At 38.6% G+C, this 12,065-nt stretch overlaps 1 protein-coding gene across 1 annotated transcript in view; it reads right to left on the reverse strand.

Annotated features, from left to right (window-relative positions):
* Positions 1 to 4,010: 4,010 nt before the first annotated feature.
* LOC114648395 (rho-related GTP-binding protein RhoB-like) overlaps positions 4,011 to 12,065 on the reverse strand; it is a 37,526-nt gene continuing 29,471 nt past the window's right edge. Inside the window, exon 3 of the mRNA XM_028797391.2 lies at positions 4,011 to 5,801. Coding sequence (XP_028653224.1) covers positions 5,364 to 5,801 — 438 coding nt within the window. The 3' untranslated portion in view covers positions 4,011 to 5,363. The remainder of the gene's footprint in view (positions 5,802 to 12,065) is intronic.

Below are 12,065 nucleotides of genomic sequence, written 5' to 3' on the forward strand. Positions count from 1 at the left end.
TAGAACCTTTAGGCCTATATGTTATTTGAACAACTGCAGTATATTTTTAAAAAATTACATTTTATTTATGAAGCACCATTTCTGTGCTCAGAGATAAACACTAAGCTGGGACTGGGGACTGAACCAGTAACCACTTAGAAAGTTAGTTGTCTATCTAGTCCTCTTTCTTTGTAAGTAATTTGACATTATATACAGTATACATACTCACAAAAAGGTATTCCACTACAACATAATCAACCTTTTCAAATGGCAAATGAGAGGAAACATTGGTCCACTTCACAATGCAATATAAAATAATGGGTAACTGTTAAGATACTCGAAAATTAACGTATTTTACAATTTCCTTGGTTGATCCATATTCATCTTATGTTTTGCTTCGAGCCTATACCCACCTCTGGATGCTGTGGCACTTGCTCGATTAGTCCTTTTAAGTTCATGTTTCGTGAGAAGGATGCCTGCTGGATATAACTTATGGACTCAAAAGACAAAAATCTTTTTCCGAAATTTAATAATGCAAAATAATAAAAGGGCAGCACCAACTGGCTGTTTGTTTAAATTAGACCCAAAGATCAAGTGGCTTCTGTATAAAGTTGGCATGGTCTGCAAGGACTTTTCTCTTACAATCTGGAATCATAGTTTTCAACTTTTGTAAATGTTTACATCCCCCTTAGATGGGCCCTGTTTTCCAAAAAAGCCTCTTGTAAACCTGACCAAGAAATGGTATGACAGAATAGGTTGTGAATGTAGGATGAGAAAGGGATAACTGCCTTTATATGTTGGCCTATGGCATAGGGGTGTGAAATCTAAACCATGAGTGCTAAAATGAACAGATGCTTCAAAAAATTTTTTTCAAAAACATTGTAAGACTAAATTGTGACCATCCTGTAAGAAACCAAAAAACTACAAAATCTAACAAATGTATATGTACAGATATATAGTATGAACATACTATTTTTATAAACTGCATATGATTTTGTGCTAATTAAAAGTATTTTATGTACAGTATAGTTCTCCACAGTGTGGGAAATAGGCGACATTAGAAGTTACATTATCTTTAAAGCAATAACAGCAAACAAAAGCTTTCTAAATAGAGCAGATCATCCGGTTCATTATTAAGACTAATCAGTCTCCACTTAATATTTACAGGAAAGCTATGAGAAAATAAAAGCACACAGGTTTAAAAAAAAAAACAAAAAAAACCACACACACACACAAATACAGTAGGCAGGGTCACAGGCTAGAAAGATGGTGCTGGAAAACTGACACATTAAAAACAAGGTCATTGTTAATCTCCCACAACTTTCATTCTCAGTAGTCCAACTATGCCAAAATATAATTTCAGATTCAGTGCTACAAACTCAGCTTAAATGTTCCTGGATGCAAAGGAGTTAAAAGAAAAAATGTGGTGTGCCACGAGCAGAATGTGAAAAGAGAACTTCGACAGTGATGTGTGTTTGCATGTTTTAGTTTTTGGCAGTTAACTAAAAAGCCAGTTAAATTCCTTTTATTTAAACTGATTTCTACAAAAACTTCACTTTCATGACTGTGCTAAAGGAGAAGGCATCAGCAAATAATGTCGTAATGAAGGTCTTTGTTTAACTGAATATAAGCCTAAATTTAACTAGTATATAGAAGCTTCATCAGTTTAACTTTTTAAGCCTTTAATGAAAAAAAGTGGTTTATATAACATTGACCATCTACAAATATATAAATGTGCTTTGCTTCAGAAATACATAATACAGTACCCATACAAACCAACACAGAGAACGGGCAAGTAATGGTCTTACCAGATGCCACATATGCTGCCAGTGTAGCCAACAGGTTGCTGTGAGTGGGTGATTCAGTCACCAGTACCTTCTGTATTACCGCCTGTACTACAGTCATACAGGTCAAGGATATGAATCATTACAGATGCCAAGTATAAACCCCATTCTGTTTTGTCTCATGAAGGTGTTGGTTCTTAAACCCCTAAAATGACACTTTCAAAAAGAACTTGTGTGCAACACATAAATACATCCAACACTAACAGTCTTATTTTCCCCCCAAAATCTTTATAAACGCTTTCTTACATTTTCTACAGAACTGTCAGCTGTTGTGGGTATTCTGGGTCAGAGATGCAGCAATTAGGGTGGTCCTACAATCTGGCCAGTACTGACTATTGTCTGTATGCAACTGAATGATCCGAGAGCATTTTAAATTTCTGCTTTGAAAGCAGAACTTGTGTAATTACAGGATTATTTTTCCCCTCTCACTCCTTACCGATCCATTGTCTGGAAACAGCCTTTGCAAGGTTTCAGAACCCAACCTACCAGAATCTGGTGCAATGCAGGACTAATCCCTAGATCATGTATTTTACCACAATGCACATTCACTCAAACAGGCCCAATTTAGAGTAAACTAGAAAAGCTATGTGGACAAGGAGTGTGTATAGCAGCTGCCAGCAAAGGGACCGGGCTTACACCACCATACCAAGGTCATTGTCCACAACCAAAGGCAACAATTTATACATTTACATTCCAAAATATCCATCAATCAGTCAGTAGTTAATGTACAAAACTCTGAAGTATAAAATTACTACATGATCAGTTTTGACAGATGACCACTGCTTTGAACTCAAACCTCTTGGAATACTGCTTTCCCCTCTACCCGGTTTCCTTGCATTTTTTTTTTTTTTTTTTATATATAAATTGTGTTATTTGTCCAAACTGGAGTAAATGCTTGACAAAATCAGTTTCACCTGAATGGGGTTGGGGACAATTCCATTGCATTAAAAAAACTCATACAAAACTTTGGCTGAAGAGCTCCAAGAAGCGTTGGATTCACTGTGCTGCTTAATGCAAAAAAAATGGTGATGGCCATTACATTCAAAACCTGTATGTACATTAAAGTACTAAATGTAAATATTAAAAAGCAACACACACAATCACTTAAGACATGACTTCTATACCGTAACCTTCCTCCCATTAACTCCTCCCCCCCACCTCCCTTACCCCATGTCTCCAGTTCAAGGTTGCTGGAATTATTAAAATTAAAAGGCAAAATAAGGAGCTCTATATAAACATTAAAATTAGTATACTAGTCAGTGAATACATACTGTGAAAACTGGGTCCATTCGGTTAGACATACATCAACAGGTGGCATGTAAAGCACCACTCTGGCAGTGGCTAATGAAAGGCATAACCAGGTGAAGACTTGAAGCTTCAGAGCTATTCTGGATAATACAGTAACGTTGCTGTCATCAAGTGAAGATACAAACAGCAGATACAACACAAAGCATAACAAAACAGTAGGGCACATTTCACATATGGCCAGATTAAGCAGGGCACATATCCACTCATACTGGGCCCAATGTTGGGTATCCAATTAATCTTAACAGCTATGGGATGTGGCAGTGTTAAAACACACACACAATAGGTAGAACATGCAGACTCCACACTGATGGTGCCCAGGCTAGGACTCAAAACCCAGGTCTGTGGAGATGTGAAAACCATTTTGAATTTCTAAACCCTACTGCTTCCACTCAAATCACCCCCATTTTAAATAACAGTTTAAAAATGTCAGTATAACACTACCGAAACAGCAACATTTGAAAAAGCATTCAGTAGCACAATTAAGTAAAAACCTACCCACACCTTTTACCTACATAAAAACTGGAGGAAAAAGCTTTCATTAGTAGTCCATGATAAAATCTGAACCAATTTGATGGACCTATGGCAAAATGACAGCGTTTGAAATGTGTTGGGAACTAAACCCCCTCGGCACTAGGACCAAGCAGATCCCCTTATGATGCATGTGGACGATCTCCACCCTGAACTACAAAAAGAGGCTTTTCACAAACGACTGGGTTTGCTGCCAGTTAAGATTTGCAGATTACAATTCTCAAGAAATAAAAATTAAATCCACTTACTCTGGTAAAAGATCTACAAACCAATTTTAAACACCACTCAAAAAAAAATTCTTAAAATGCAGTAACTTGACAATTCTGCTTAACAAAAAGGGACGAGACACAGTTATAAATTTCATACTTTAATAGGTTGCAGAATGCTTTCTTTGTAAAAACTGTATACACCGTTTATGCACTCATCGCATTATGTAAACATGATATACATCTTGGGATTAAGAAGATTTCAGCCACTTTCGAAACAAAAGACAAACATTCTCTGTACCGCAGGCTAGAAGGCGTATAAAAATAATAAAAAAAAAAAAAAAAATTCAATAGAGTGAGACAAAAAAACCCAGTGTCCTCTCGTTAAAGAAAACATAAAAAATAAAAATAAATAAAAAAAATACACCACACACACCTCTCTTCGTTAAACCCCGCATACACTTGCTACTAAAGTAAACAGATCGAGGCTTTTGGGTGTGCGCTAGCCCAGTCCCCCATTAACCAGCTTTCCCCCCGCCTCCCTCCATCCCAAGGTTGTCTTTTGTATCACACTGCTACACTGTATAATGAAACGGTTAAGTGCCCTTCTGTGGTAAAACTTTAAATTGTGCATTTGGGAAACACACACAAAAATGAACCTTTACAAGAAATACAAGTCCCATGCATTCACTAGAAAATACAGCATATCAGTAGTCATCACTGACTGAAATAGCAGGCACCTTGTATTTGTGCTGGCAAGAATTTAATGCAAATAAACCGATTCATCTTAAATCAAGTGAGGAAGAAGCCCTACTGCCACCCTCCCAAAATTAGAAAATAAAAAGGGGTGGCGGTGGAACAATGGAAAGCCTAAAACAATCAATGCTCAGCAGCCGTACATTTAATGTTCATTCATCGCCATCACCTTCTTTATCCTCGTTGGGAGGTCTGTTCACTCGCGTTACATAATGCGGTGAGCCCCCCCACTCATCACCTCGGAGTGCGAATGCCCCCCATGACCACATTCCAGTGTAGTAAAGCCACCGCAGCAGAGTTCAAATTAGGAGGAGGAGGGGTGGGAAGGTCTCTCGGGGTGAGGCGGCACGAAGTTGTATGCCGCCTTGCCTGCTTTTTTAGCAGCGCCAGTCCTGCCGACTTTGTGTTAACAGGCGTCAATGTCGTCCAGCCAAAGGCGACTCTGCCCGATAGAGACCGGGCGCTCCGCTAAAAGAAGTAGTCCGTTTTCCACGGAGGAGTCCCCCACACTCTCGCTCTCTCCCTTTTCCTCTCCGGTCACTCACACACGCTGTCGCGATGTCTTCGTCGAGTTGGTGTTGGCGAGTCTTCAACTAGGTAAGGCGCTTTCGCGTCTTTCAAAGGCAGTTTTTTTGTTTGTCCTTCAGACCAATTTGGTCATAACGACGACTCGTGTGGGTGATTAGAAGGGAGAAGTCACCAAGCAAAACAAGGCAAAACTATTTCGGGGAAGTGAACGGGCTCATAATAGTTTGCAGCAATTGACACAGCTCCCTGATGGCCGGGGCCTCTTTTGCAATGCTGCCCGCGTGGCCGTCTCGAAGACCTCGCGCACTCCGTCTTTGGTTTTGGCCGAACACTCCAGATAGTCGTACGCCTGGATACGGACGGCCATTGCCCGCCCGTCCTCGGTTTTCACAGGTTCCTGCTTCATTCTAGCCAGCTCATTACGGACGTTTTCATCGTTGCGCAAGTCTTTTTTGTTAGCCACCAAGATAATTGGCACGTTGGGGCAGAAATGCTTGACTTCAGGTACCCACTTCTCGGGGATATTCTCCAGCGAGTCCGGGCTGTCCACGGAAAAGCACATCAGGATAACATCTGTGTCTGGATAAGAGAGGGGGCGGAGGCGGTCATAATCTTCCTGCCCAGCGGTATCCCACAACGCTAGTTCCACTTGCTTGGTGTCCACTTCGATATCGGCGACGTAGTTCTCAAACACGGTGGGCACGTACACCTCGGGAAATTCGTCTTTGCTGAAGACAATGAGCAGGCAGGTTTTACCGCAAGCGCCATCACCGACCACCACCAGCTTCTTTCTAATAGCAGCCATCACGTCCAGCTCCGAAAAATACGTGGGATAAGCACACAGAAATGCTTTTGAGTCCTCGACTTTACTATTTTGCACAATAAGGCGAGTCTTTTTCAGATGCTTGCTGGCTGCAGTGAATAGGCAATCTCAGTCATGCAGTACCAGTCACAACTCGAGCTCCTTTGTTCCCTCAGTACAAACTCAAGCAGGGGCAAGCTTTTCCTAATGGTTATTACAGTCGCGTCAGTTCCCTTTATAAAGAGCCCGAGCACTTTCTTAATATAGCCCACCAATCGGAGCACACAGGATGAGCTCACTGCCGTCAAAACGTCTGCTGATAGGCTGGCCCGCTAAAGAGGGTATGGCTTCATAGTTCGCCACGAGGACTCACTTTCAAGTCTGCAGGCAAGCCGCTCTCACAGAAGCCAAGCGGCTGCAACTGGACTGCGAATTATGGGATCGCGTTTTCAGTTCCTTTGTGATAAGCAAAAAGATCTGAAGAGGACACACGTTATTCTAAACGAATTAAATGAGGAGTGCACTGTTAAAAGTCGAAGCTCTTAACCTTCATTGCTTACGATTACTTTTTAAACTTTTATCAGCCATATTTCGTAGTATAGGCGGCACGGTGGTGCAGTGGATAGCGCTGCTGCCTCGCAGTTGGGAGATCTGGGGACCTGGGTTCGCTTCCCGGGTCCTCCCTGCGTGGAGTTTGCATGTTCTCCCCATGTCTGCGTGGGTTTCCTCCGGGCGCTCCGGTTTCCTCCCACGGTCCAAAGACATGCAGGTTAGGTGGATTGGTGATTCTAAATTGGCCCTAGTGTGTGCTGTGTGTTTGTGTGTGTCCTGCAGTGGGTTGGCACCCTGCCCGGGATTGGTTCCTGCCTTGTGCCCTGTGTTGGCTGGGATTGGCTCCAGCAGACCCCCGTGACCCTGTGTTCGGATTCAGCGGGTTGGAAAATGGATGGATGGATGGATTTCGTAGTATAATATGCTAAAATATTCTAATCCGTTATTATTTGAATGCAATTTTCAAATTGTAAAAACCCATTCTTCTGTTTTCTAACCATACGGTCCCTGATGCTGTCATAATAGGCTTAATGAATCCTAGTGTTAAAAAGTTTGCTCTTTTTTGTGAAACTGTCTGTACTAGAATCTTAAAGACCGGTAACATTAATAATTATTGCATAAACGTATCATTCACTCCCAAAACCGGTATTTCTGGATTATTGATGTTGTGTTGTTATTCTGATTCAAGTATCTGTTTCTGGGAATGGCTGCTTAAATGTCAGTGCTCATATTTTATCAATATTAACTTTACACGATTTTGGTAAAGTTTCAGTTTTAACACTGCATACATTTTTTATTATGGAAGGTTATGAAGGTCCAGTTGTTTTTCTTTGATTTCTAATTATGAATGATTTTTTGTACGTTTATTTACTAGAATAGTTACAGGGAGAAATCAGGTGGTTTCATTTTTTGATTTTAACTTTTTTATTTACAGTCTTCCTCCATTACAGATTTTAGCATTTTACTGAAGTGACTGAATGTTGTACCTGTTGTAATTAATGTACCTCACTGTTAAAAGAACCATGAACCAAAAATAAAACCATTGCAGGCTGTCAGATTATATGGGCAGCAGTATCTTCAATGATGGATTTTTATGGTTTCCCTGTGTGAAAGTGAGGTGTATAAGGCCACTGATTTTATCACAGACAAAATACATTCAGTCAATTGTTCAGCATCTCTAAATCAGCTGAGTATAAGCCAGTATGATTCAATGTTTATGTGTATTCCATGGTGGGCCTACACATTGTCTAGAATTAGCTCTTGGTATTTGGCCATTCCTGGTAAGTTAGGCTGTGTTTTAGTGAATCAGAAAATAGACAGAGAAAAATTATTGTGTGTGGTGATGGTCAGTTGAATGGTCAACTAGATAGGGCTCCAGTTCATCATAAAGTCCACACATTAACATACCCACACTCGCATGGGACCAATTTGGAATCACCAGTTAGTCTGATATGAACATCTTTGTGGATGGAGGAGGAAAAGCCTCAAAGACAAGGAAAGCAGGGATGTAGCCAGGAGCTAATTTCATGGGGTAGTGAGAAAGTACATGAACAATAATTCAGTCTATGATCATAAAATATATTTCAAGGGAGGTTCAAACCAAAAATCCCCCCACCTCCTGACTACATCAATAATGATCTGGGTGAAGACTCCACAAGAACACCACCCGGGCACATGCTTTACCCACTGAGCCACTTTATGTATCTTCTGATCTTGCAAATCCTCATAGATAAAACATCTCCCAAATATGCAACAGTAATAATTTTTCAAATGGTGTGTATTTCCAATATCAATCACCTGCAAAATCTCTCTTTAAACAAATATTTTATTTTATCCTTGTGCCGAACTGTAATTATGTCTAATTGCAGTCAGTTTTCCTTCTTGCTTGTTTTTAATGTGTCTATTCTAAGATGGAGTACTTCAGAACCTTTCATTCTATATGTCTCAAATATATTTTTGTTTTAAAGGGAGTACAGGCTAAAACAAAATGAGACAACTATAGTGCTTGTCTCACTTCCATTGTCACAAGCCTATGGCAAAACAGAATTAGAAAGACCTATTGTTGTTAGCCCTCAACACCCGTTTTCCTCCTTGAATACACATCCTAGACCGTGTTAGCTCATCATCACTTTCACCACATTAATTGGACCACATACAGTACTTCCAATTACTTTCCACTTACAAATGTCTGACACATTAACTGACACAATGGCTACCCTCAAATCAAGACAGCAAAAATATTTTATTTTTATTTTATTGTATTGTATATATATTATATTTTAAAGCAACATGTTGAATGCTGTATTGGTCTGGCTATGTCCTATTCATAACATTTTTTTTCATTCTGATGGCCAATAGAAAGGAAAACTTTAATATATCTGAAAAGAGCCTTATGGTTGAGGGTCAGGAATTATGATATATTTCTTTTACAAAGAGACCCCTGATTGAATTGTACCCTAAAATATATTCAAGTACAAGGGCCTGATCTAATGTGCCCTCCTTAACCCTGTGACTACCTTTTTCTAGGTCTTGCATTTTTCTCAGCATGCAACAAAAGCAGGCAACTAGGACTCCAACTGAGTTGCGCATTCTCCTTCTCACTGTACTTTAGTGAGCAATGTTTGCTTTATTTTGAGGAGAGGTACAGGATCCTTTCAATTTCCATTGCCCTCTGCTGTTGCAATTTTGAAGCTGCATCCACGCAAAATACATGTTTGAAGGCATTTCATTTCAGTCATTTTCCATGTGTTTTCTTCAGTGTAAAGTTTATTGTAAAAATGCTTTTGGGACCCTCTAGCTTATCTCACTGCTGTACCACTAATCTGGTTTGGTTACCCCTGAGATATCAGCCACTATAACCTTACAACAATGGAAAAAAAGCATAACTAAGAAATTCTGTTCACTTCCTCTACCTTTGTTTTACAGTTTTTCTGCTTTGGTTTTACACACATTTTTACTCTGCCTTGATTTGTCTGTTCATCCACTGCACAGTCAGGAACAGCAGTAATACAGTATATTCCACTGGTACCAAACTGATCACCAGTCAAATACCTGCATTCATTCAGACAGTGCCAATGTACTCTCACCAGTTAATTTACAAGTATGTCTTGGGACTGGTGTATGGAAGCAACATCTATGAAGGTAGCCCATTCAAACACAGAGAGAACATCCATGCATCTATCCAACTACACATTTTATATCCATCCATCTATTTTATTTTAATAACTATATATTGTAGGAGGCAAATCCAGGCGGAAATTACAATTTCTGGAATATTTTAAATCTATTGTCTGACTTCATAACACACACCAGTTGCATACAGATATCAGTGTATATGGTTAATGTACTTTTTAAAAGTTACATTTTAGGTTTTATATAAAAACTGCTTGTCTAAACTGCACTGTAATTTTGTAGCAGCCGGAACATTTTATTTTGTAAAAGTAAGAGCTTTTTTAGTCCTGTAATTTCAAGCTTAACTTTCAAATTTGGATAATAGCTCCATCTAGTGGCAGAAGAACACATTCCAATGAAAGCGTGTAAATTCTACGTTTTAATTCACAGAAGTTACTTAATCTTTTTATCACACACTATTTATGCGTGACACTCAGTATACTTTAATTAGTTGTGTCCTGTGATTCATTGTCATATAACCTGTTTTTCAAAGTCCCCTTATGGCCCTAGAGCACTTTTAATGTTGGTTCAATCCAGCTGGCAGTTCTGCCTCTACAGATTTGCACAGAAAAGCCAAGCAAAATGACACCTTTTATTGGCTAACTAAAAAGATTACAATATGCAAGCTTTCAAGGCAACTCAGGCCCCTTCTTCAGGCAAGATGTAAGGGGCCTGAGTTGCCTCGAAAGCTTGCATATTGTAATCTTTTTAGTTAGCCAATAAAAGGTGTCATTTTGCTTGGCTTTTCTCTACATTCATAATGGCTAACACGGTACAACACCCTAGTACTACAGATTTGTACATAAATTGATCTTAAAATTTGCCTGGACTCTTTTTTCATCCTATTATACTTCTGGAAATAAAGAACACATCTAATTATAGTCTGTGAATATTTCATAAAAAACTATTTCTCTCATTTCTCATGTTCCCCCATACAATTAAATGACTATGTTATACCATTAAAGGTGACTTTTGTAGATATTTTTAATTAGTCAGCAAATATTCACTTAAGTATTGCTTTATACTTGTCACACTCAACCAACCAATCAGTCATCCATTTGTTCTCTGAACCCATTTAGTCCATTACAGGGTCATGAGGAACCATCGCTACAGCCTTGTGTGCAAGAGGGAAAACAACCTCAGAGGGGATATCAGTCAATTCCATAGCACACCTACTATTTAAAATGTCTTGATATGTTGTACTCTAGGAATGCACTATATAAAATAAAGATTGATGGGTAATGTTTATGGAAGATCAGCATAGCCATAGTTGCACTTTATAATACTAATGGACAAAACCCTAATAAGCACCACTAGAAGGTTCCATATTAATCATGCAATTAAACAGTGGGTCCAAAAGCAATAGACCAGATTAGACCATTGGGAACCTTGTAGCACTGCTTTGCACATCAGGAATTTCTCGACAAAGGGAGACAGTACTTTTAAGGTTAGATAGTTATGTTAATCGGGGTGATGTGTTGCATATTAGAACATGCAGGTAAGAAGTCCACTGTACCTGCACTCGTGACAATAATGACCTTATAAACTTACAAACCAATTAATACTCAAATACTCAATGATTTCAGTACAGGATTGTTTCTGCAATTTATAATCTTTTTAAACCAGTGGTTGCAAAACTTAAGTTATTAAGTGTATTGTGTTTTGAAACAAAACTCTTCATTTATGTATATTCAATACATGGTGGTTGTGTTTAACTTTAATATATGTACAGAGGTATCTAATGAGAATTGTGGTAGGAAACAATGCATTAAACTAAACATTTGCTGCCTTTTTTAATTTTTAATGGAATTTTTCTAAAAAAAAACATTGATAGATAGATAGATAGATAGATAGATAGATAGATAGATAGATAGATAGATAGATAGATAGATAGATAGATAGATAGATAGATAGATAGATAGATACTTTATTAATCCCGATGGGAAATTCACATGAACAAAATTGTGGAGTGATAACAGAGGTGAGTAGAATGTAAGTTAAGCTGATCTATGTTTTCTGTTTAACCAAATGAAGTTATGTATTTAGTACATTCTTTTTTATCATGGTACTGCAGAGTGGTGGTTTGTTGCATGGCTGGACCTCTATTAGTACTACTAATACACATTAGATTATGGTAATAATCCCAATAATACATTTTATTTACTTGTGCTTTTTAAGACACTCATGGATACATTATAGGATAAAACCCTAAAACCAAAATACGTGTTAGCATAACTAATAACAAAAAAGGTAAACAGGGCATTTGAAAATCAGAAATAAAATCTGAGAGGGTTGAATTGATAATCTATTGTAAGGTGAGGGCAAATTTAAAGAGATGAATTTAAATTGTTTTTTTTAAAGGGAGAATGGACAACCTTTGGGGAGAGGAGA

Source organism: Erpetoichthys calabaricus, chromosome 3 (genome assembly GCF_900747795.2).
Source record: "Erpetoichthys calabaricus chromosome 3, fErpCal1.3, whole genome shotgun sequence".
Taxonomy (NCBI): Eukaryota; Metazoa; Chordata; class Cladistia; order Polypteriformes; family Polypteridae; genus Erpetoichthys; species Erpetoichthys calabaricus.